The sequence below is a fragment of the Malus domestica genome, chromosome 02 (assembly GCF_042453785.1).
Source record: "Malus domestica chromosome 02, GDT2T_hap1".
Taxonomy (NCBI): Eukaryota; Viridiplantae; Streptophyta; class Magnoliopsida; order Rosales; family Rosaceae; genus Malus; species Malus domestica.
Window position 1 is genome coordinate 13,884,805 of NC_091662.1, and position 23,743 is coordinate 13,908,547.

General features: G+C 37.9%; 3 protein-coding genes and 1 pseudogene across 5 annotated transcripts; 1 reads left to right on the plus strand and 3 right to left on the minus strand.

Annotated features, from left to right (window-relative positions):
* Positions 1-831: 831 nt before the first annotated feature.
* On the minus strand, positions 832-4,719 carry LOC103402811 (LOB domain-containing protein 36-like). Of its 2 annotated transcripts, none has more exons than XM_008341576.4 (4): positions 4,538-4,719; positions 4,290-4,397; positions 2,449-3,452; positions 832-1,124 (listed from the first exon to the last, which is right to left on the minus strand). In XM_008341576.4, exon 3 carries the CDS (start codon positions 3,427-3,429, stop codon positions 2,512-2,514), a length of 918 nt encoding a protein of 305 aa, XP_008339798.2. In that variant the 5' UTR covers positions 3,430-3,452; positions 4,290-4,397; positions 4,538-4,719; the 3' UTR covers positions 832-1,124; positions 2,449-2,511. The 2 variants fall into 2 exon arrangements, with proteins under 2 accessions (XP_008339798.2, XP_070671833.1); XM_070815732.1 differs by having other exon boundaries at positions 4,303-4,397; positions 4,538-4,668.
* Positions 4,720-10,624: 5,905 nt separating this feature from the next.
* Positions 10,625-12,308, plus strand: LOC103403492 (uncharacterized). The gene is made up of 3 exons (XM_008342337.3): positions 10,625-11,114; positions 11,211-11,340; positions 11,816-12,308. Exons 1-3 carry the CDS (start codon positions 10,722-10,724, stop codon positions 12,040-12,042), a joined length of 750 nt encoding a protein of 249 aa, XP_008340559.2. The 5' UTR covers positions 10,625-10,721; the 3' UTR covers positions 12,043-12,308.
* Positions 12,309-13,547: 1,239 nt separating this feature from the next.
* LOC139187651 (G-type lectin S-receptor-like serine/threonine-protein kinase At4g27290) lies at positions 13,548-17,489 on the minus strand. Of its 2 annotated transcripts, none has more exons than XR_011577391.1 (7): positions 16,105-17,489; positions 15,621-15,752; positions 15,265-15,416; positions 14,977-15,187; positions 14,633-14,859; positions 14,376-14,526; positions 13,548-14,225 (listed from the first exon to the last, which is right to left on the minus strand). XR_011577391.1 is itself a non-coding variant. In XM_070815741.1 (7 exons), the coding sequence occupies exons 1-7, from the start codon at positions 17,408-17,410 to the stop codon at positions 13,929-13,931; spliced, it is 2,487 nt and encodes an 828-aa protein (XP_070671842.1). In that variant the 5' UTR covers positions 17,411-17,489; the 3' UTR covers positions 13,548-13,928. The 2 variants fall into 2 exon arrangements, 1 of the variants encoding a protein (XP_070671842.1); XM_070815741.1 differs by having other exon boundaries at positions 14,622-14,859.
* A 1,708-nt stretch (positions 17,490-19,197) lies between these two features.
* On the minus strand, positions 19,198-23,076 carry LOC103403500 (G-type lectin S-receptor-like serine/threonine-protein kinase At4g27290; annotated as a pseudogene).
* Between the last annotated feature and the right edge of the window lie 667 nt (positions 23,077-23,743).

The window sequence follows — 23,743 nt, forward strand, 5'->3', positions numbered from 1 at the left end:
AGTTCAACACAATTATCAGTTTTCTAAGACTGAAACAATATTAAGTGGGAAGTTCACACACAAAAATTAATAACAATGACCCTCATCAAATTCATAACAGTAATGGTAATGTGTTGAGTCCTTGCATGTTGACGTGAGTTCAAACCCTATCAGTGACTAATATGACATCTAAATCTAATCTAAATCTAATAAAATCTACCATTTGATAAAAAAAAAAATAATAATAACAAAATATATAGTAACTATTTTAAAATAATATAAATCACTACCAATATGTAAGAGTTAAAATAATATTACTATAATGGTACAACTAATATAAAATAGGCAAAATAAATTCAGTTGTTCGAGAAATTTTTAATTGTAACGGAAATACGGATGGAATGCCACGTGTTTTTTATATAAATGATCAAAAAATTTAATTTTGAAGTTATTAACATTTTAATACATATAACTCATTCTTTTTATAAGAACATGTAATATACCATCTCTTATGACGATCACATTGAAAAATCTTTCCAGTTGTTTACTGAGGCATTTCAGTACATCTACCACTGACAACTACTATAATGATAACAATAAAAGTTAAATATTTTTTTTTAATATTCTTCACTTTTTCTACACTGATAAAAAAGAAAACGTTCTGAACAATAAAAGTTAAATATTTTTTATTAATATTCTGCACTTATCTAAACTTATAAAAAAGAAAGCGTTTTGAAGCCCGCAATGGGTTGAAGGTAAATACCCTAACCTCCAAGAGGGTCCACGTCCACCACTTACAATAAAATTAAATATAAACTTAGCAGCTAGAAACGAGAAACGAGAAACGAGAAAGGAGAAAAGGGCAATAGATAATCCAAGGGGTTCAAATTTACATGTTTGAAAAGAAAAAAGAAAGGGGATGAGTATTGTCCTCGATCACTACTAATTAAAAGGATAAAAACTGTACTCCAAGATATCACTGCAGATCCCTACTACTTTTCGAAATGTCTCTACTCTGCAATCAAAACTACTCTCTCTCCTTCCTCAAAACTCAAAAATGATATCCAGATATTGGACCTCTCCAAATCTTCATTTCTTACTCTTTCTCTCTCTCTCGATCTCCAGTTGTATGCAGACGATATGAACTGCATGAAAACACGAGGAAGTAAAATATAAATCAGGATATCACCTTAAAAGCCATACAAGCACGCACTCTTTTCATGAAAAAACGAGTGTGGAAAAATCAAAGTCTGGAAATTAGAACGGAATAAGCAAGAATTCTACGTAACATATCATTTTTGTGAGAGAGAGAGAGAGAGAGAGAAAGGGGCATTTTTGTCATATTCGACAAAGAGGGAAGAACAATCGAAGCAGATAGTGAAGATCGTAAATAGTGCTGAGTCTGTCAGCGAAAAATGCCTTGAAAAAACCAGTCAGTCAGTTTTCTAAAGAGTCAAACGACGACGCAGAAGAAGACACAGATACATACATACATGTTTAAATTTGTTTTCAATTTCTCTTTCAGATTTTGGACCATCAACACAACACCATGCAATCAATGCGTGCATCAGATTAGCCCAAACAAGCATCGCCATCAACTGCCACTATAAATTTATATATTTATTTATTTTTCTGACATAAAATATTACCCAAAAAAAAAAGTATATATATATATATATATTCATGAGGAAGGAAAGGGATGTCACGAAAGGTGGGGAAAGTGAAATCTCAGATGTTATTGATGATTATCAAGAGAGAGACATCCCTGGCTGTGAAAAGACAATAATTCCCTCAAACCTAACCAAAACCATTCTCTGATGCTACTCTCTCTCTTTGCAATAAAGAGTAATTTTACCTTTCCACAATGTTGCCCTTTCCGTGAAAATACAAACCCTAACCCTATGTCCACACAAACCAAAACCATCACAACATTCATAAATGCAAAACCCTAATGTCTACAAGGAAAAGGAAACTCATCTGAGGCGGTTTTTTAAACCAACCCCATCATAACACTCATACATTGCCAAAACCTAATGTACAAGGAAGGAAACTTATCTATACTCGGGGAAATGCTAAAGTGGCGGTTCATTAAACAAGGGAAATTACAAAATGATGTATGTTTAAAATTTTCACGTAACAATGCGTTATTGACTCGAAAAATCATCTCATGCAAGATAATAAATGCATAAGTGCAAAACCCCAACAAAACCGCATGAAGGATACTTACTTACCCTACTATATGTCAATATGATGATATTTTAAATCAATCACGCATTGTTATGTTTCTAAATTTTCTTCACATGAAGTAGTGCGATATTAATGTGAGATACCACGACATCTCAAGTGTAAGTAAGTACACCTTCATGTGCAAGACCATAAACCAACAAACAATTAGAGCAAGAATTAATGAATATGAAATGTACGAATTTTCATTTCAAGAAAAGAACAAACAAAGGAAGGAGGACATACCTAGAATAAAAATTAGTTGAATGAAAAAGCGGGGAAGGCAGGGAAGAGCTGAGTAAAAACCCATCAACAAGAGGGACCCACACTCCTACCACCACCTTCCTCGCCCGGATCGGGTTTTGCCTGCAGCTGGGGTTGCTGGGATTGCTGGGCCCGATGCTGCCCTTGCGGCTGTTGGGTTTGGAGCAACAGCTGAGCCTGAAGCTGCAGCTGGTGGCGGTGATTATGGTGAGGGCGCTGCGGCTGAATCTGGTGGTACGGACCGCTATCAAACCCCAGAGCCAAAGACGGCAAAACAGCGTTGCCCACCGCTCCCGCCATCTGAGTGAACCCGCTCAAATGGTCCTGCGCCTGCTGCTGCATTGCCTGTTTACTCTGATCAAAACTCCTGAACATCTCCTGCTGCTCCCTCCCCGCCACGGCTGCCGCCAACTGCTGCGCCTCGAAAATCTGTTGATGCTGTTGCTGCTGCTGGGGATCTCGAATCATCAGCTGACCGGAAGCTGCAGCAGTCGGAATGCCCATCATCGGAGACATGCTGTACGGCGGACCGGCCGAGGAAGAAGCGTTTCCTTGGAGCTGCTGAGCCATGTAAGTCGGCGGCTGGAGAATGGAGAGCATAGCTTGTGGACCTATGTAAGTTGCGAGCTCCTTTTTGGCATTGAAAAGGTCCGCCTGGACTTGCTTCAGCCGCTGCTGGAGGAGGGAGATGAGTCCGACGCAGCCATAGACAGGGTCCCGGAGGCGGGCCTCCGCCTCGTAGGCCAGGGAGTTGACGGCGTCATCGCGCTGAGAAGCGCTGAGCTCGTTGAGGATCTTGGCGACATTGCTGGCGCCGAAGACCTTGTGGACGTTGGCAAACCTTTGGGGGTTGTCAGGTGGGAAGTAAGGCGCGAAGACGCACTCCGGCGTGCACTTCCGCCGAAGAAATTTGCACGCTGCGCACGGAGAGTTTGAAGACGACGACATTGAGGACGACGACATTATTTCAACCAAATTTAACCAAACTGCAACGGAAAAAAAAAAAACCCAGAATCCCAAAACGATTAAATTATTACAAATCCATCCCACAAGTCAATATTTGATAATTTGACACAATAAAGGGATGACTTATGGACTTTGCACCAAGGACAAAAATTTTAGAGAGAGAGGGAGGAGAGAGAGAGATTCATCTTCTGTAAAATAAGCATTGAAATGTGAGAAAATCGGAGAGGGAAATGAAAAGGGGATTTTCATGGAAGCTTCACAGATTTTGGAAAACCGACAACATACCGTATAATCAAACAGTTTCTTCAAACCAAAGCAAAGCCATAATATTGTTAAGAAATTATTTTTCCTTTTATTTTTTCGGAAGAAGAAAACAAAACCGAAACGAATCGTTTTCGAGAATCGGATGATCATCGAGTGTTGAAAGTTCAAAAATTGCAGATACTGTCAACGAAAAAACCTTCAACAACAATGGCTTCCTTTACACACTGCACTCACAGAGAGAGAGAGAGTGAGAAAAAAGGGGGGAGAGAGAGAGAGCGACAGTGGAACGGAAAACAATGAAACGAGAGCTAATTCGCTGTCAATTTTACCAGAAATGTAAAGGAAAACAGCCAAACAGCGTCGTCGAGAAGAAGCTCTCTCTCTCTCTCTCTCTCTCTCTCTGAGAAAATACTCCACTGAGTATTTGTTTGTTAAGTGTTTGTGTTTATGCCTGACACACGCACACTCTCTCTCTCTAGATTTCATGGACAAGAAAATGCAAGAAAATCTCAGATCCGCGTAAACGACAACTAATCTGCAAAAACCGAATCGGAAAAAACGACGACAACAAACTCAAAATCCACGAATCTAACCTTTATCTTTTACTTTCGATTTTTAACCTAATCAGCAGAGACTGCTCCGATCACAGTCGACGGCTCCGCCCTCCCTCTCCCCCCAAGCCGTCAAAGTCCATCAAACACCTGCGATAAGACAAAAACCCAGAAACAAACACTGACATCACGAAAAGCGACGCCGTTTCGTCGATAGAAAAATGGAGAGCGGAAGGGAGGAAGCAGAAGCAGAAGAAGAAGAAGAAGAAGAAGAAGAAGAAGAAAGAGACCTGTGAGAGCGAGAGAGAGCGCTCGATCCGATCTTCGCAGGATCCCAAACAGAAGCAGCAGAGAGAATGGAAAACACAAATTTTATTATTTCGAAGATATGAGGAAAGAATGAAAAATTAAAATTATATAAAAAAAATGATGAGAGGAGAGAGAGAGATAGAGAGAGAGAGAGAGAGAGAAGGGTTACCAGTTACCACGGCGTCGACGTAAAATATTTTTAAATGCGTTGTGTGGTTGTGGCCGTTGATGTGAGGAGGGAGGTGCGGGGACCGTTGGATTGGGTTTGGATTTTTTTTGGTTTTTTATGTGAGATACCATTACTGACCTTTGTAATGAAGGACATGTCATTCTGAGCGACCATTAAGTGCCTCCTCTGAGTTTCCTCTTTGTCCCTGTACTGTCCGCGTCGATTGTCGATACTACCCCTGTTTGGACGCTTGGCTAATTGACTTGGTTTTCAATGCAAGCCTCCTAATTACCTGAATACCCCTCCCTCTCTCTTTGTCATTATCTTCTACCATAAAAATAGAAAAAGATAGTTTACTCGCTGGGATATAGCCAAGTTAATTAAAGTAGAGCATTTTTTTTACTGTTTATTTCAAATTTTACAACCCTATTTGCTTGCGTAATTATTTGACTATAACAGTGTGTTTCTTTCTGCACGCAACTTCAAATTGCTTCGTTTTTCACGCGCATGCACGAAACTTAAAAGTTTGATTAAAATTTCTCTTGTAGAAGAAAAAATTGATTAGTTCTTATTATTGGAAGGTAATCTACTCTTAATTCGATAAATGACAAAACAAAATTTTATAATCATTCCTTCTAAAAAGTCTTGAATAATTACCATGTTGACTAATCCCAAACAAATAATTGCACAGACTGGTTGCTAAACTAACTTGCAACCTATAATTACAATTAATTAGTAAATTAGTTTGGTTTTTCTTCTTTTGGAATTGAGAAAATTAATGGTTTAAATTAGGAAAATAGCTGGATAAGGTATGCAAACTTTGAATTTCAAATACCCACATCCACCATGATCATCTTAGGGTTTTTGTTTTCTTGGACAATATCACTTGTTTTCTTTTTGATGGGAAATATCACTTGATTTCATTTTGTTTTCTTTGTCAATTATATTATGTTTCCTAAAAGAATAGTGAACGCAAGTTTAATTAGACTTGTAGAGTCTATTTGGTTTGCGGGTTGGGATAGGTTGCGACCAATTAATAGACTTGAGTTCAATTTTTTGTTGGTTGTATCAAAATATGAGATGGATAGGGGTAAAATTGTACATAATGAGTTATGAATCCACAATAAAATGAGTTACATATCAATCTCATCCAACCCACTAAACTGACCATTATTGTTTAACTCAGTTCATTCACAATAGCATGGTGAAAACTCTATTTGCGCGCATATGGAGGGGCTAATAACCAAATATTTATTTTACATTTCATATTCTTTTTTTTCTCTTTTTTTTTGTCAAATAAACTTTGCCGAGCACAAGTTTATATTCGGACTGCATTAGTTGTGCGTTAATGGGCCACAACTCACATGCGTAAAATTTTGAAAAGAAATGGCGGTGGGCATATAAGTAATTACACACCGAAGCTTGCTCGCGTTCGGAGCATAGTTATCCATTTTACAGTACCACCACGTCCGGATACCATGCGCCTTAACCGTAGCCAAGGTAATTTACCAAATTACCACTCTTCTCTGTCTCCTCCACTCCTACTCCACACCCCGCTGCAACGGAAATGATCCTCTTCGGATTTCTTTCTCTTAATTCATTAGGTTTTGAGATTCAGATTCTTATAATTTGATCAAACGATTAAAGTTATTATAAGTTTTAAGTGAGTAATTTTTTGTATCTATTTGATCAAATTTTAATGATCCAAATATATGAATTTAGTGAATCAGGAGAAAGGAATAAGTGAGAATTCCTTTCCTGCTGCAACAACTTCGTAAATTGACAGTTGTCTCTCTCAGCAGGACACCGAGGGCAAAATGGTGAACCCACACTCCCCCAGCACATCGTTTCTCGATTCGCCCATTAATACCCCTTCCTTCTCCAACCTTCCATGCGTCAGCAGCGCGCACGAGTTTCGAGAGAGACAAATGGGTGGGATGGAAGGGGATGACCTGCTATTGCCGGTCAGCCATCAGTCCTCCTCCGTAGGGTCAGAGTGAGGCGCAATGCACAGTCGTTTTGATTGCCTTTTTCATTCATTTCGACGTGACCAAACCTTAAGCTGGACTGATGGGTGGTTCCGTCCTCAGCCGTCAGGGACTGTCACTGCTACCGGCTAATCACGTCGCTCCCTTTGACTACTCTACCCGGTCAATTAATTGTTTTAATTAATTAAATTAGTAGTAATTATGTTTTTGTATTTCGAGGTTATTAGGAGTAAAGAAAACTTCGAGTGTTTGCGAGTCCATACGAGTGAGCATGTGAACGACCCCTATCACCTGATGTCCTTATTTGCGTCAAAACATGGCGCCACGTGTGCTTTCTGAAGTAGCTATTTGTAAGTTGGTGAATTGTGGGTGATATATACCAAACATGGGCGAATGTACAAGGGATTAAGATGATCTCAGGACCCAGGTTGTTCCAGGATCATCTAGAGCTTAGGAAATATATACATGTGAAGGTCTTTCGATGACTCTTCGAATGTTTGATACAAGTCTTTTTTATGCTTACTAAGTGTCCGATGTAATGTATACTAGTCTCAACAAGTTGCGTCGGCAGCATTCAATAAGTTCTCTCGATATCACTAATTGGATTGCTTCGGCATATGTCTATATCTGTTGACATATTGACGACATGATTTGGCTGACGACAACAAGTTCGACAAAATGTCTCAATGAATAAACTAAGATTTTTTTATACACGCTTCGTGTTATATTTCTATCTAAAAATTTTGTACATTAATACTGAGATCTAAAGGTTCGAATCTTGAATCCCTGCTAATACCAACTATAACTTTAAACGCGCAACGAGGAATTCATACGTAAATAGTCAAACAATTGTTACAATTCGTGTATTTGTTCATGAAATGGTTTTAAAGATGAAATTTAGAATTAGTAAAGAATTTTCATCAACATGGCATGAACTACAAAGGACGTCGGAAGATAGGCAAACGTGGCCTCAAATGCTGAGGTGGTGGAGAAGTTTAATGAGTGGGGGCCACCAAGAGGGAGACAAAAGGGGGGGAGGGAAGAAGAGGAGTTTTGTGGTGGCGCCACCAGCACGTACGTACCTCTGAAGCCTGAGGGATTGGGGACCGCCTCATGAGTGTGGCATAAATTTACACAATATATGTGTTGAGAGTTGTCCCACATGGGTGAGGGATAAAGTTTACTATATATTTATATGATCTTATACTATTTCCCATATTACTAATTGGTTTTATGGTGAACCCCAATTTCATCATAGTATTAGAGCAAGGTTGTCCACGAGTGAAGCCCAACGACCACTCACGCTCTACGTCATCTATTTGTTGCTCACAAACCCTTCATCCGACCTCTCTCTGTCAATATTATCCCCCTTCATAAAATAACCGATGATTTTTGAAAAATAATCGGATCTTCTCTCTATTTTTGTATTTTACTTCTTACTCTTTTTATATTTTCAAATTTCTAAAACATCAAATCAAATTATTTTGTAATTCGTTCAAATCCTTTTCGTGTGGAATGAAAGCATAACTATTAATTTACTTATAGATTAAATAAAGATTGGTGTAAACATTTCCTTTGTATTTTTCTGATTTGTGGTGTGTACGCTTCGTTAGTAGTCATGATCGGTGCATGACATCATCTGCGGATCCAAAATTTATTTTTCTCCCAATCAATGTTTATTTTATTTTTTATTTTTGAAAAGGAGAATTAGAGCACGAGGAAATTATAAAAAACGAGCGATGAAATTGATGAGGACCTGTGAATCTCTTTTTACTTGAACACGTCTTATATCCGGCCTTGTTTAAGACGTACCTTTTTCACTAGAAGTATAAGCTCAGTGAAGTGCTTCTGCAACTATTATATATGTTCCCTTTCATGTACGTAGAAGCCATTGTTTTTCACATGTTAGTTTGCTAAAAAGTTTCGGAAGACATTGGTTACTCTCACCTTCAATGTAAGGGCACACCTACAACTTAAAGCGGAAAGACTTACACGTGACATATAAGTTATAACTACCAACTATTACCAATATGACTTACACCTACAATATTAATTTACCTTCTCATGTGGCTTTACCTTTTTTGTATGATAATCCTTACTATTAGAAAGCCAGAAGATATAAAACCTTAAAAGTTTTTATAATTTGTTTTTTGAGTTCTTTGTAGTTTTCTTTTAACATTAAAAATAAAACATCCATACTCGTAGACAATAATTTTCTTTGACATTTATCGTTAAAATAAAAACACATAATCAACTCAGTAGTATTTATAATTTGAAGATGGTTCCTAGCAAAATAATCTACGAGAAACAAAGGAATCTCACTGAAATTTGATTAGAGCTTTGTATTTTACACTTTACGTCCAAGTTTAAATTCTATTTTTCGTGCAATTTTAATAATTTAGTGTAATCATCATATTATTTGTTAAAAAAAAAATCCATTAATCCTTGAATGCGGCTAAAGCATACATCATCACCTCACAAAACCTTTTGTTGGTCCCATGCCCTGATTTGTAATGTGGAATATGAAAAATTGACTTGACCTAACATGATTTGAAAACACAAGAAAATTCCAAAAATGAAAAGAGAAAAAGGTACGAACGTGTGGACATAGAAAAATCCAAAAATAAAAACGATAAAAAGGTACCTGCTTGTGGATGATACGTATGTGTGTGTATATATATATATATAATCATGTGAATCAACATTTTAATAATAATTCAATCATTAACGTCACGGTATATGATTTATAAAATTTGGTCTAAATAATTAATATCTCAAGTATTATACATATATAATATACACACAAACACACAAGTTCACAAGAGCAAACTTAAATGGAATCCACCATTACTAAGCATCGTAATCTAATAACACATTGTTTAGAAAAAAATGTACATATAACAACAAATCATTAAACAAAAAAATATTATCTGACAATGAACATATTTCGTGTAAGTTATTGTCAAGTTGACGCTCCTGAATTGTGTAGAATAGTAGGAGAGGGTGAGTTTGTGGGAATGGCAGACCAGCCCCTGAATCCATATCAACCAATTTGTCTCACGCTTTTCCAAATTTTACACAATTTACAATTTGATTGCTTCTTCTTCTCTATCTCTTTTGTTGCACCCTTTCTGCTGTTGACTTTATTGTGCCTGTGGCCTTTGGGACGGTGGCCCAGAGCCGGAGGGTGAGAGGTTTATCACGTGCATGGATTTGACAATGGAATGCCAATTAATTTTTACTTTAGCATATGAAAACATATGATTATATATATATATGTGTGTGTGTGTAAAATATTCTTATGCCACCATTCACAAACCTAATGCCAAATTTTTATTTATTGTACATCAATGTATAGTGTACACCTTTCTATTAGTTCATATTCACTTGTCAAATTTTGTTTGTATTCTTAAAATTTCGAGTGTACGTTCAACCGTTAAATTTAGCAATGTATTTTAAATATTGATGTGTTCTTTATAATTATCGGTTTTTTTTTTCCTCAATTCATTTAGTGAATTTGCAAGTTTTCATATCACCTTCCCTTGTAGCACTTATCCCCACTGTATCATACGGGTCTGAAGAGATCTCAAATTCGAGTCCTCTCATAGTAGCAACTTGGGGGAGAAGATGGTAAAGGGATTGTTAGGGAAACAATATTTAAGAAGAGGTTGTGGTTGGCAATTTATGTGAGCTATGGTTAATATAACGAGCTTTATCTATTTGTGAAAGTACAAATCTTAGTCTCGTATGCATGTAAATTGACAACACCACGTAATAATGTGACAATCAGACAAAAAACTTCTCCTCTATTCAAGAGACGGTAATTAAAGCCCACATCCCCCAAAATTGGAGACTCAATAAGTCCATTATTCAACGAGCCCACCACTCTCATAAGGCAAAGGTCACCTCTACCCAAAGGCCCAGACCCTTAAACCCCAAAACCCTCTGAGCAGAGACCAACGCCCCTACCCCCCCCCCCCCGCCCACCCACCCCACCCCAAAGAAAAAATGGCCAATCGGTGGCGCGCAGCCGGCGGCAACCTCCGCGCGGTTCTGCAAAATTCTAGCTTCGGACCGCAACCTCCATTCTCATCCTTCGCGGCTCTCTACCACACGATCCAAGCCATCCCTCGGGAGGTCACTGGCAACAGAGTCTCCGTCAAAGACAGAGCTCAAGGTCGAATTCCAGCCGTCGTGTTCTCCCAGCAGCTGAACCCTAGCAGTGCCGCCGCTCGACCGGTCGCCAGGAAGCACCTGCTGACCACCGAGAGGAAGCAGATTCAGGCCATTCTCAAGTCGGTAGAACTCCCGTTTTTCTGCTCCACTCGGTTCCCCCTCCAGATCCGAGCCGGGTCCGGGTCGTCGGATTTGCTCGAATCCGGAAATGTCATACCCATCAAGGCAATTACTCATTTTCTTCATCCATTTATAATTTATATATATATAAAGATTGAAAATTTATGTGTGATTTGAATTTTGGGGTGTTTGATTGTGTAGATTCACAGGGACCAGGAGAGTGGGAAGATTCTGAATTTGGTGTTTGTTTGGGCGGATGAGGGCTCCGAGCTGAAAGTTGATGTCCCTGTTGTTTTCAAAGGTGAAGATGTTTGTCCTGGTCTCAAAAAAGGTAATTTAATTTTCTTTGGTTGCACTTTGTTTGGTTTGTTTCGTATCATTGGTAAACAGAAGTTGCGTATTTGATCCCAAACCCGTAACATTGAAGTTGGATTGTTTAGGAATAGGTAGAAAATTTGGTCATCGATGTGATACATTGCTTGATTTAAGGGCTGTTCTATCATCCCTTGTGCATCTATAGTGGTTACGTACTGAAAACAAAAGTGCAGCTGCTTCTGTTGTTGTTGTTGTTGTTGTTGTTCAGATTATAAATGATCTTGGGCCGCTCCACTCATTTCCAATGGGTATCGGGTTGGCTGCTCACATTCTGATATCGATAACAATGCGTGTAAAACGTTTAAAAGCTTGTCGTTATTGGAGTCCCTATTTGACATGGTTTCGTGCGTTCTTTAAAGACTGATTTGTTTTGGTTCAAGTATGATGGCGTGCGAATGTGCACTGATTACCACTTCTTTGTGCCAATACAGGTGGCCACCTGAACAAAATTAGAACAAGTCTAAGGTACCTTGGCCCAGCTGAGAACATTCCTTCTAAGATTGAGGTGGATGTAAGCAATCTAGATATAGGAGATAGGGTGTTCATTCCTGACATTGAGGTTCATCCTTCCATGAAGCTTCTAAGTAAGAACGAAACCATGCCCATTTGTAAGATAGTCGCAACAATGTTGGAGAACCCAGAATCTGCAGGAGTTTAGTCACCGAAGCACAGGTTTATGGTTTTCCCGCATTGGCATGAACCACGAGTAGAAGCAAGAAGTTTAATAAGTCTCTGATTTTTCCTTAAGGATACAGATTGGCCCGCTGCCATATGCTGTGATACTCAAGTTGAAAAAGAATCGTGATTGGTTCGATCATAATCAGCTGGATTTTGTTGTAGCACTCTCATTATGATCCATGTTTTGGTTACATCTGTGCTTTTATTATCTTTTAGAGTGAAGTGGTTAAACGGAGGTTTACAGCACACGAGCGATATTGGTTAGTTTCTTTACGTTTTCCCCCTTGTCCTTTGTTCGTCCTTCTTTTCGTACGTTATTCTATAGTGCAGTAGAATGCCTGAACATAAGCATACACATTTCTCTGTCTTATTAGCTAGGATGAAGGTTCTAGTCATGTCAAAACCACAAGCAATAAATTTCTCATCATCTGTGAGTTGAATAACAACAGGAACCTTGAAGGCCTCTTGCAAATACCTTGCATTGCATTTCTGCTATCGGCGGAGACAAAAAGATGCCTAGCAGAAATGCAATGCGAGGTTTACTCGGTGAACATGAAGGGGATAAGATGCCCAAATGAAATGACTAAGAGGAAGGTCCTCTTCCTATGTACAAATAGGAACTTCTCTTTCCTACGCATCAAGTAACTCATTCAAGTCCCGGCAGCACTTTTTATTTATTTCAAAGTTAAGACAATCAAACGTCAAATTTATAATAAGGCAATCGACTAAAATCATCAAAATCAATTGTTCAAGTGATCAAAATCAAAACCAATTATTGAATCACAAATAAACGTCATAAATAAAAACCAATTGATCATTTTAAACCCAGCTTTTCATGAATATTGAACCCATCCACTAGATTTTAGTGCGCTCAATAATTCTCCCTTGAGTACGAAAGGCCCCCAAAAGAGCGAACAATTCTTTATTTTTTGTGGGTATCACCACCCATCCCCGATCACCCCCTCAAGAATAGGAGGCAATAATAGAGCGCCCACGCAAAGCGTCAATTCTGTTAGTGAATTGATCAAAATTTATATCAAGAACATTGTCTACACATCAATCAGATTCATCATTTCGGCTCTTCGAGATTCGAAAATAGACCATTTTACACCAATTTTTTAAGCAACAAAGAGAGAGTGAGAGCTTACAAAATAAAAAGGACAACAAAAGGGGGAGGAACGAGAGAGGGAGAGAGTGTGTTCTTTTATAACGTGGAGTGTTCACGTCCTCGGCAAGTAATTAATCACTCGCTATTAGCATTAGGGTTTACTTGGCCTTTTAGGGGTAGATACTCCATGCACCTCAAAATATCTAGGTTTTATATCAGGGTAGTAGAACAAAGAATCAATGCTGGAGAATGAAATCAAGATCCAGCCACCATGGAATCAATGTAAACAGACTTTGAAGATAAAGGGCAAAAAGAGACATGAGTTTCAGAAAGTAAAGTGATAAATTTTGAGTTTCAAGGAGTAAGTGAGACTCAAGTAGAGTTTTAATTTGGGAAGATGACACATTAGAAAGTTACATATTCTTCGGACATTGGTTCTCAATCTTATTGGACAATTACCCTTAAGATTTTTTGCTTTGATGGCATTGTGGCAACATTTGAATGAAATGGTACAGACGCAACCGGAAAGAAGTTAGAACAATAGGACACATAGTTTCAAAGCTCCGCACCAGCTTCCTATCTCACCCGAGCCTCGGTTTTGTTGAAAATTTAGAAATTTGGTGTTAATGCCGACGATTAACAAAATGAAATACGTAAATCACCTTAAAATTTCTCACACAAGTTCAAGTCAAACTACCAAACACATTTTAGGATGACGGCCAGACCAGAAGCATCAACAAGCGCAAGAATGATATGATCTACCGAGGTTCTATCAATGTAGTGCTGACATTATTCTCTGAACACGGACGCATGCTTGATGGTGATTCAGTGACACTTCGTTCAGTGTAAAAACCAGGCTGCTTTGGAGAAGGCAAGGCAACATCACTGCTCAACATCAGAACCACAGATGACATGCTTGGTCTATCCTCAGGTACTCTTTGCACACATAACAGCCCCACGTGAAGACACCTTACCACTTCACATATATTGCACGAATCAGAAAGAGTCTTATCGATCAGTTCCAGTTGTTTATCTTGCATCCATAGCATCCATGCCTTTAAAAAAAGTTGAAACATATATGATGTGTTAGTAGAATTGCATGTGATTGGAGCATTCTGCTCACCTTCTATACTGTTATACGGCATTTCATTAGACAAGGTGTTTTTTTTAAAGTAAAATATTAGCACCACATTTGTTATACTTACATGTCCAAGAAGGTTAAGGTGATGATCCGGATGACAAAATCCCCTGTTCTTCTTCCTACTCAACATCTCTAGCAGTATAACTCCAAAGCTAAAGACATCAGATTTCATCGAGCAAATTCCATCTATAGCATATTCGGGAGACATATAACCACTGCCAGATCAAATTGCAATGACCAGTGAGAAAGAATTTCAGGAGAATAACACAATTTAAAACATAAATCATATAACAAGTTTGATCATACTTACTAGGTTCCTACCACTCTCTTTGTATTGGCCTGACTTTGATCTGTGTCGAATATTTTAGCCAAGCCAAAGTCTGCAATCTTCGGGTTCATATTATTATCAAGCAGAATATTGCTAGCTTTCAGATCTCGGTGGATAATCCTTAATCTAGAGTCATGGTGAAGATAAACAAGTCCCCGAGCAATTCCACCAATAATGTGAAAGCACTTAGGCCAGTTGAGCAACTTTCCTCCCTCTTCATCTGAAGAAACTTTGAGCATGTTAATCAGTGTCACACTGAATCCTGGTAAAATAAGTTTGAAGGTGAAGTATGGTATGATCTAAAAGCCACATGGTTAGTTTCGGAGGGAACCAATACCAAAAATAAAGAAGTCTAAGCTTCCATTTGGCATGAATTCATATATTAGAATCTTTTCATCTTCTTGAGTGCAATAGCCCATAAGCTTTACGAGATTCCGATGCTGAAGTCTGGCTATCAGTATTACTTCATTTTTGAACTCCCTCATTCCCTGTCCAGAATCCTTTGAAAGTCTCTTAACTGCAACTTCTTTCCCTCCCATCAATGTGCCCTATGGATTACCATTTCGAAAAGTCTTAAATTCTGTATACCAAAGTAGCTCATCTTAGTTGCATGAATTTATATTACCTTGTACACAGGTCCAAAACCACCTTCTCCCAACTTGTTGCTTGAAAAGTTATCAGTCGCTTTGACTATGGTGGTCAAGTCAAATAGCGGTAACTCCATGCCTTCCCTGTCTTCTCCAAGGTACTCTTTTCTGAAATCCTTTCTTCTGACTCCTGAAACAATAGGAGATCTCTTTAGTACAGGTAAAAATGATGTGAGCAGTTAGTTAAACTTTTGAAATAAAATACTAACACCTTATCTACTGCATTTTTCGTTGTCAATGTTATGATACTCTGATATATATTTTTGTTCCTAAATCTTATAATCATATATACAGAAATAAAATAAGAGTCGGAGTCCTTGTCTGAGATTTTTACCTTCATTTCTGAGTTTCTTCTTCCGTATGTACAATATCAATCCAACTATAATCATTCCGAGGAGTAAAACCGCGGAGCTGATGAGAATTGGTAGTTTTTTCTCGTTGAACTTGCTCTCTTTCACAAAGTGATCTGAAATATCCCAATCAAAACAAAAAATTTTGTGTGATTTGGTAAGCAATCTCTCATGTTGCAGTAACTTTGATGTTATGACCAGTTGCATTTAGCCATGCTGCTTCTAACTTAATTTTCAGGTGGATGAACATGTAGTTCTGCCTTTTATTATGGACCTAAATCTAGGAAAACCTCAGTGATTTTCACCATGCTGATTCTAACTGCTGGCTTATCGGACCCCCTCGGGGAGGAAAAATGAAAAAAAAAAAAAAACATACAATGTGGACAAAACCCCATTCCATTTTAATCTCAAAATATATGGTAATTTTTCTATGCACCATTAGAAACAAAAATAAAGTCTAGGAGCTACCTAGTTCTGAAGCTGCCATCCGTATATAGAAGTCCTGAACGTCACTTATAGCGAATTCTCTTATGTCAATGAGGTTGCCAAACCAAAGCAAGCAGCCACTTCCTCCCTCCCTGATATCAAGATTTGCATACGCCGTACATGAGCAGTTTTCCAAACATAACCACTTGCATTCCTTGAGGCTCATGCTTTTATTAAACCATGAGGTAGATGTGTCTGGCAATTTAATCCCGTTATACTTTAGGAAGCCATCTCCATGGCTGCAGGCCAACGGAGTCTTTCGAACGCACCCGTCGGACCAGTATCCCGAGTCCCAATCTTTTGGAGATTTTGGTGTAAATCCCTTCAAGCATGCACATATTAGAGCGTTGTTGATATTGCAAGTAGTATATGCACCACACAAGGCATAGTTTGAACACCGATCTGCTTGGAATGTAGAGGAAAGTTCCCAACTCTGTGTTTGGCGCACCCATGTGAACCGTTGTGCGATGCCTAACGGGTTCAATACGTATCTCGTGAACTCCGACCTGTTTAGGAGCCTGTACTCAAAGTAGACCTCATCCTTGTTCAACCGAAATTCAAGCCCAGATATTGGATTGGATTTTCTTCCACTAATTCCATATCCTGTAAGATGAACACCATTCCATGACCCTCCTCTAGCCTGTATCTTAGCTCCTTTCATAGTAACAAGTTGTGGTAAGCCCCAATGACTTAACCGTAGAGAAAAATCTCCTGGAGCAGGATTTTCTGTGCTCTTCCAAGACGAGGCATACCTCTCTAAACCATTAGCTAAGTCCCACCCAAGCTTCATTTCCGGTAGGAATGTGTCACAAGGGTAATCAAAACTCTGCCACGAGAAGCTATCCGAGTTAGTTTCATTTCCGTCTTTCACAATAAGATTTCCAGTATCCAAGAGTTGTGATACTGGATTCCCCACGGTTCTTGATGAATTCGATGACCATACAATGTTGTCTGAGCTATTAAGGAGGACTAGTACTCCTTGCTCGGTGAGCTTCAAAAATCCGGACGAATCACCAAGTGGTGTTTCTCTGTTGGCTACCCACACAACTGTATCAGCAGAAACTGTGTACCATATCCCCAAGTACCGGCCCTTCGAGTTACCAGGGCTGAAAAATCCCAGTTCAAAGCCTCCACCTGCTGAAACCAGAGTTTCGCCATCTCTAATAGATCGACTCGGAGTGATTGTGGCTAGTGAAGCTGCAGATGAGATCCTTAGGAAGGATAATAAGAACAAACACACAAATATGCTCCTCAAGGACTGCATTGGCATATTTCTGAAACTGTACATTTCTGCAGAGGAGTTGGAAGAAGAAAAAATTAACTCTCTTTCAAGTGTCTTTTTCCTTTACCATTTTTTTTTCTTTTTGTTTACACCTTGGACACCTTGGTTTGAAAATTTGGTCTCAGTGAAAGGATAAACTAAGTTGACGGGCACCTGATAAATCTGACCACTTCAACAAGAAATTTTTAGTTGTGACAAAAACACGGATGGTACATCACATGTTTTTATGTAAATGGTGAAAAATTTTAATTTTTAAGTTATTAACATTTTAACACATATATCCCACTATTTATATGAGAACACGTGGTGTACCATCTTGTGTGACGGTTACAGTGAAAAATCTCTCCCAACGATGGATAGAAAACTTCTGCCTCACGTGTGACATTTGTGTGTGCGGGAAGACAGCGGCCACGTGGTGTACCGAAGCTTTTCCACCAATAGTGGTATCATGAAGCAATTATTCACTTCTGTCTCACAAGTTACATCTTTTGGTCAAATCTAACGACCAAACGTCCAGAACCAAACTTGAGTGTTTATTCCGGCGATCTACAAATAGCCCGCCTGGTTTGATCAAATACCCGAACCAGAATAAGTGCATGGACCGCTCTAATATCAGCCCGCATGCGACATCAGGTCCTGAAGGAATCCATAAGGCTTTACATTTTGGTGATCTTAGCCAAATATGGCATTCCTTCAGAGGAGGTTATGGTGTTGTTGGAGCAAGACTCGTCTTGCTTCTCCAACTTCCTATGTACATATGCATGATCTACTTTCCTTCTCAATGAAATTATCTTATTAAGAAATAATAAAGTAAAATTAATAAATAATAAACACAACTTTAACTATAACTTAAATTTTTTTTGAACAACGTAACAACCCCAAATCCTTTCTTTGTTGTGCTTTAGGAACTACTAAACTTAATCATAAATACATTTCTTTCAAAAGTTATAATCGCATGTCTCATTGTTTCCCAGCTAAGACTATAAGCCTCATGTCAACCTGCCGAACACGTGTTGTGATGGTAGATTAAAGGACTAACAAGCACTGCAATGATGATCTATAGAGGTTCTATAACCTTACTGCTGAAAGTATTCTTCGAACATAGAAGCAGGGCCGTCTTTGAGATTTTTGGAGTCCTGTGCGAAATTTGTAAAAGGGGCCTCCTTAAGATAGTATTAAGTTTTAAAAAGTATGACAATATATTGATACTAGAAAACATTCACTTAAATTAAAACAAAGTTACTTAGTACTACGGTCTAGTGATATTCCTCTTTATTTGTAAGTGAGAGATCTTATGTTCATCTCTCGCCAAAAGCGAATTTAAACCATATTATTGTTAGCCTATTGTCAGGCTTAACCCACTCCTTCACATTCTTAGCGTAGATAATATCGTTTGTTAAAAAAAAAATATATATCAAAACAAACTTTAGCACTCACTGATTGCATATTTACAAATGTCCTTAATGATAAGTAAAAAGAGTTACAAACATAACTTTCACTAAATAATCAAAAACAGTTTTATCTTAAACAACCAAACATGAAAAAAAAAACAACAAACCTCTAACTTTAAAGTTTCACTTGAATGTATAACGTTGTTATATAATAAAATTAAGAAACTGCCGCTTTACAGATGTTATTATTGACACTCAAAATATCTTATTGTACTCCAAGTTTTTATATTTAGAAAGAAAGAAAAACACTCTTATAAGGAGTGCACAATGCGGTTTAAAGTGTTAATAAAAGCAATTTTTTTAAGTATAGAATATTATTACATGATGTTAGATGACAAAAATTTAGGGGTCCCTGTAAATTTGGGGCCCTGTGCGACTGCACCTTTCGCTCCCCCTCAATGCCCCTCTGCATAGAAGCGTCCTTGATGGTGCATTAAGGACGCTTCGTTCAGTGTAAATACCAGGCTGTTTTGGAGGCGGCAAGGCAACATCATTGCTCAACATCAAAACCACAGATGACATGCTTGGTCTATCCTCAGGTACTCTTTGCACACGTAACATCCCTACATGAAGACACCTCCACATGAAGACACCTTAACACTTCAAATATTTTCCACGAATCACAAAACGTCTTATCGATTAGTTCTAGTGGTTTATCTTGAATCCATAGTATCCACGCCTTAAAACAAATTGAAACATGTAAGATATGTTAGTGGCCTAATATGTAAAAGGGGCTTTGCTGTAGACCTTCAACACTGTTAAATGGCATGTTTGCTTCGAAGAGCACCGTCTAATTCACTATTCTTTTTAATGTAACATATCATCACCTCGTTGGTTAAACTTACATGTCCAAGAAGGTTGTGGTCGTGATCTAGATGATGAAATCCTATTTTCTTCTTCCTACTCAACATCTCGGGCAGTATGACTTCAAAGCTAAACACATCAGATTTTCATCAAGAAAATTCCATCTGCTGCATATTCTGGACACATATAACCACTGCCATATCAATATGCAATGACCAGTGAGAAAGAATTTCAAAAGCAGAACAATGAAATTATAAACCACAAAACAAGTCTAAGCATGCTTCTAACCACTCTGTTTGTATTGGCCTAACTTTGATCACCGCTGAATGTTTTAGCCAAGCCAAAGTCTAAAATCTTTGGGTTCATATTATCATCTAGCAGAATATTGCTAAGTTTCAGATCTCGATGTATAAACCTTAATCTAGAGTCCTGGTGAAGATAAAGAAGCCATCGGGCAACTCCACCTATAATGTGGAAGCACTTAGGCCAGTCGAGCAATTTTTGACCCTCCTAATCTGAAGAAACTTTAAGCCCGTTATTTCGATGCCACATTGAATCATAGTATAAAAAGATTGAAATGAAGGATCATACCAAAAATATAGAAGTCCAAGCTTTTGTTGGGCATGAATTCATATATTTGAATCTTTTTGCCTTTTTGAATGCAACAACCGATAAGCTTAACAAGATTGCGATGCTGAAGTCTGATTGTGAGTATACTTCAGTTTTGAACTATCTCATTCCTTGTCCGGAATTCTTTGAAAGCCTCTTTACTGCAATTTCTTTTCCTCCTATCAGTGTACCCTATGGACCATCATTTCGAAAAGACATAAATTTGGAATAGCAATATAGCTAATTTTCGTTGCATGAATTTATGTTACCTTGTACATAGGTTCAAAGACACCTTCTCCCAGCTTGTTGCAGCTTGAAAAGTTGTTAGTGGCTTTAGATATGGTGGTCAAGTCAAACAGTGGTAACTCCATCTCTTCCGTGTCGTCTCCAAGGTACTCTTGTCTGCAATCCTTTGTTCTGAGTCCTGAAATGGTAGAAGATTCTTCAGCATGGATAAAAAGATGAGAACAGTTAGCTACACTATCGAAATTAAATACTACCTTATCTAATGCATTTTGTCCGAAAATAGTTACCTTCATTTTTCTGACTTTTTTCTTCCGCATGTACAATATCATTCCAACGAGCAATCCCATGAGAAAAACTGCAAAGCTGAGGAGAATTGCTAGTAGCTGTCTCTTGTTGAAATTGCTCTTTTTCTTAGCATGATCTGAAATATCCGTATGAAAACAAACTTTTCATGTGATCTCAAAGTGTTGCAGTAACTGTGATTTTAACACTAACTTATTTAAACCCTACTTTGCATACTGCAGATAAAGGTTGAAGACATACCTAGTTCTGAAGCTGCCACCCGTATATAAAGGTCTTGACCACCGCCGGGAGTGAATTCTTCTATGCCGGTGAGGTTATCAAACCAAAGCACGCAGCCACTTCCTCCCTCCCTGATGTCTAGATTTGCACACCAGTACATGAGCAGTTTCCCAAACATAATCCCTTGCATTCCTTAAGGCTCGTGCTTTTATCAAACCACGAGGTTGATGTGTCTGGCAATTTAATCCCACTGTACTTTATGAAGCCATCTCCATCGCTGCAGGCCAACGGAGTCCTTCGAACACATCCATCAGACTAATATCCTGAATTCCAATCTTTTGAAGATTTTGGTACAAATCCCTTCAAGAATGCACATTTCAGAGAGTTATGCATACTGCAACTAGAAAATGGACCACACAAGGCATAACTTTCACACCAATCCCCTTGGAGTGTAGAGGAAACTTCCGAACTCTGTGTTTGGTACACCTATATGAATAGTTCTAGGGCTCCTAATGGGTTCAATACATATCTAAAGAACAAGGACCCGTTTCGGAGCATGTACTTAATAGACCTTATCCTTGTTCAACACAAATTCAAATATTGAATTTGGTTCTCCTCCGACAAGATATCCGTATTCTGTCAAATAAAGGCCATTCCATGATCCTCCTCTATTTTGTATATGACCTCCTTTCATTAAAACAAGTTGCGGTAAGCCATGATGATCCATTCGTATTGAAAACTCTTCTGGAGCAAGATCTTATGTGCTCTTCCAAGACGATACATACCTATCTAAACCGATAACCAAGTCCCAACCAATCTTCATTTCCGGTAGGAATGTGTCACAAGGATAATCAAAACTCTGCCACAAGAAGTTATCCGGATTAGTTTTTTTCCCACCTTGCACCACAAGATTTCCAGAATCCAAGAGTTGCAATACTGGATTCTCCGCGATTCTTGATGAATTCGATGACCACACAATGCTGTTTGAGCTATTCACAAAGAGAACAAGAACTCCTTGCTCGGTGAGCTTCAAAAGTCCTGAAGAATCACCCAAGTGCTGTTTCTCTGTTGGCTACCCACACAACTGCATCAGTAGAAGCAGTATAATAATGTTATTCATACCATATTTTCATACTACTTTAGGTGACATTTGATGTGGACAGCTACATCATTTGAATTAATTAGATTTTTAAATTTAGTTCATTATTTAATAAACTAATAATTAAAAAAAACTAGTTAATTAAATGATGATTGTGGTATACGAGGAGTATTTCTCCTTCCTATCCTTGGGTTTTGCAAATTTTTCAAATGATGTGACTATCCACATCAAATGCCACCTAAGATGATATGAAAATATGGTACAAAACATGGTATGAATAGCATTACTCGTACCATATTCCCAAGTACCGGCATTTTCATTTACCAGGGCTGAAAAATCCCAGTTCATAGCTTCCACCTACTGAAACCAGAGTTTCGCCATCTCTTATATATCGACTTGGAGTGATTGTGTCTTGTGCAGTTGCAACTGAGATTCTTAGAAGGGAGAATAAGAAGAACAAACTCGTAAAAAGCTTCTCAAGTCTTGCATCGTGGATCTGAGATTATATACTTTATCCAAAGAACTTAATACAAAAATTATGCAGAGAAGATGGACCGTAGGCCCAAATAAAAATCAAAGTAAATTAAAAGACTTGGGTTTCTTAATTGACCCAACAACTTTGGTTTGGAAAGAAAGTCATGGACTATTGACAATTCAGACCCAACTAAGCTGACAGCTGATAATTAACACTGATCACATCTCCAATGGTGGATTGCCAAAGAAATTCATATGACAAATGCCTCTCTCCCAGCTGTCATGAAACAATAACTCATTTATTATTAGTTACCGGAAATTATAGAATAAATCGGCTCATAAAATCTTATAACCGTTAAATTCTTAGTCGTTGAATTTTAAAAGAGACAAACAGAACCATAACTTTCATCTTCAAAAGAAACAAAATACCCATCAAGCATGTCAAATCTTATATGGAATTCAAGCATTAGCTAATAAAACCTACCTCAAATATGATGATAAGTAATAGCGAGAAAATCAAATCATTGGGTAAAGGTAACCAACTTTTTTTACCAAGTTTATTCAGTAAATATGTCTGTATTTGAAAAAAAAAATAATAAATAGTATATTTGTACACATGTCAAACTTTTACGTGTCAAAATTAAATGACATCCATGGTGGATTGTTGAAATTGAAATCACAGGGTTATGCAAACGATAATTTGATACCATCCTGTTTTCAATGTTTTTGTGGAGGTTATGTGTTTAAATCTCAAAGAGAAATGTGTTCAATTCTTTAAAAAGGAATGCTAGCAATTTTCTTAATTGAATTTTTATTCTACATTATTGACTCTCTTTTTCATCCTAAAATATTGCACAATGATTTGAAGTGTAAATTTTTTAAGTCAATCCTCAAATTTGATAAAAAAAAAAATGAAGACTCTCAAGTTAGGACTCTCTATCTGTGAACATTATAAAACATTGTGCCGTAAAAAATATGCGGTAACAGAGAGTCCATATAGAGTCATATTTTTTGCGGGAGTCTCCTTAGCATTTATCATATTGCTAAAAATCAACAAACTCTAAGATGGTTTAGTCATTTAACAATTATCCAATACATAAACTAACTATGATATTTATTAAACACTGAAATTTT

What these genes read in the sequence shown, in the direction of transcription:
- LOC103403492 (XM_008342337.3), top strand. Translation starts at nt 10,722, where the DNA reads ATGGCCAATCGGTGGCGCGCAGCCGGCGGCAACCTCCGCGCGGTTCTG. An exon ending in GAAATGTCATACCCATCAAG is followed by an intron (nt 11,115 to 11,210) that starts GCAATTACTCAT and finishes TTGATTGTGTAG; the next exon opens with ATTCACAGGGACCAGGAGAG. An exon ending in TTGTCCTGGTCTCAAAAAAG is followed by an intron (nt 11,341 to 11,815) that starts GTAATTTAATTT and finishes GTGCCAATACAG; the next exon opens with GTGGCCACCTGAACAAAATT.
- LOC103402811 (XM_008341576.4), bottom strand. Translation starts at nt 3,429, where the DNA reads ATGTCGTCGTCCTCAATGTCGTCGTCTTCAAACTCTCCGTGCGCAGCG.
- LOC139187651 (XM_070815741.1), bottom strand. Translation starts at nt 17,410, where the DNA reads ATGTACAGTTTCAGAAATATGCCAATGCAGTCCTTGAGGAGCATATTT. An exon ending in GATGGCAGCTTCAGAACTAG is followed by an intron (nt 15,753 to 16,104) that starts GTAGCTCCTAGA and finishes GGGATATTTCAG; the next exon opens with ATCACTTTGTGAAAGAGAGC. An exon ending in GAAGAAACTCAGAAATGAAG is followed by an intron (nt 15,417 to 15,620) that starts GTAAAAATCTCA and finishes CTATTGTTTCAG; the next exon opens with GAGTCAGAAGAAAGGATTTC.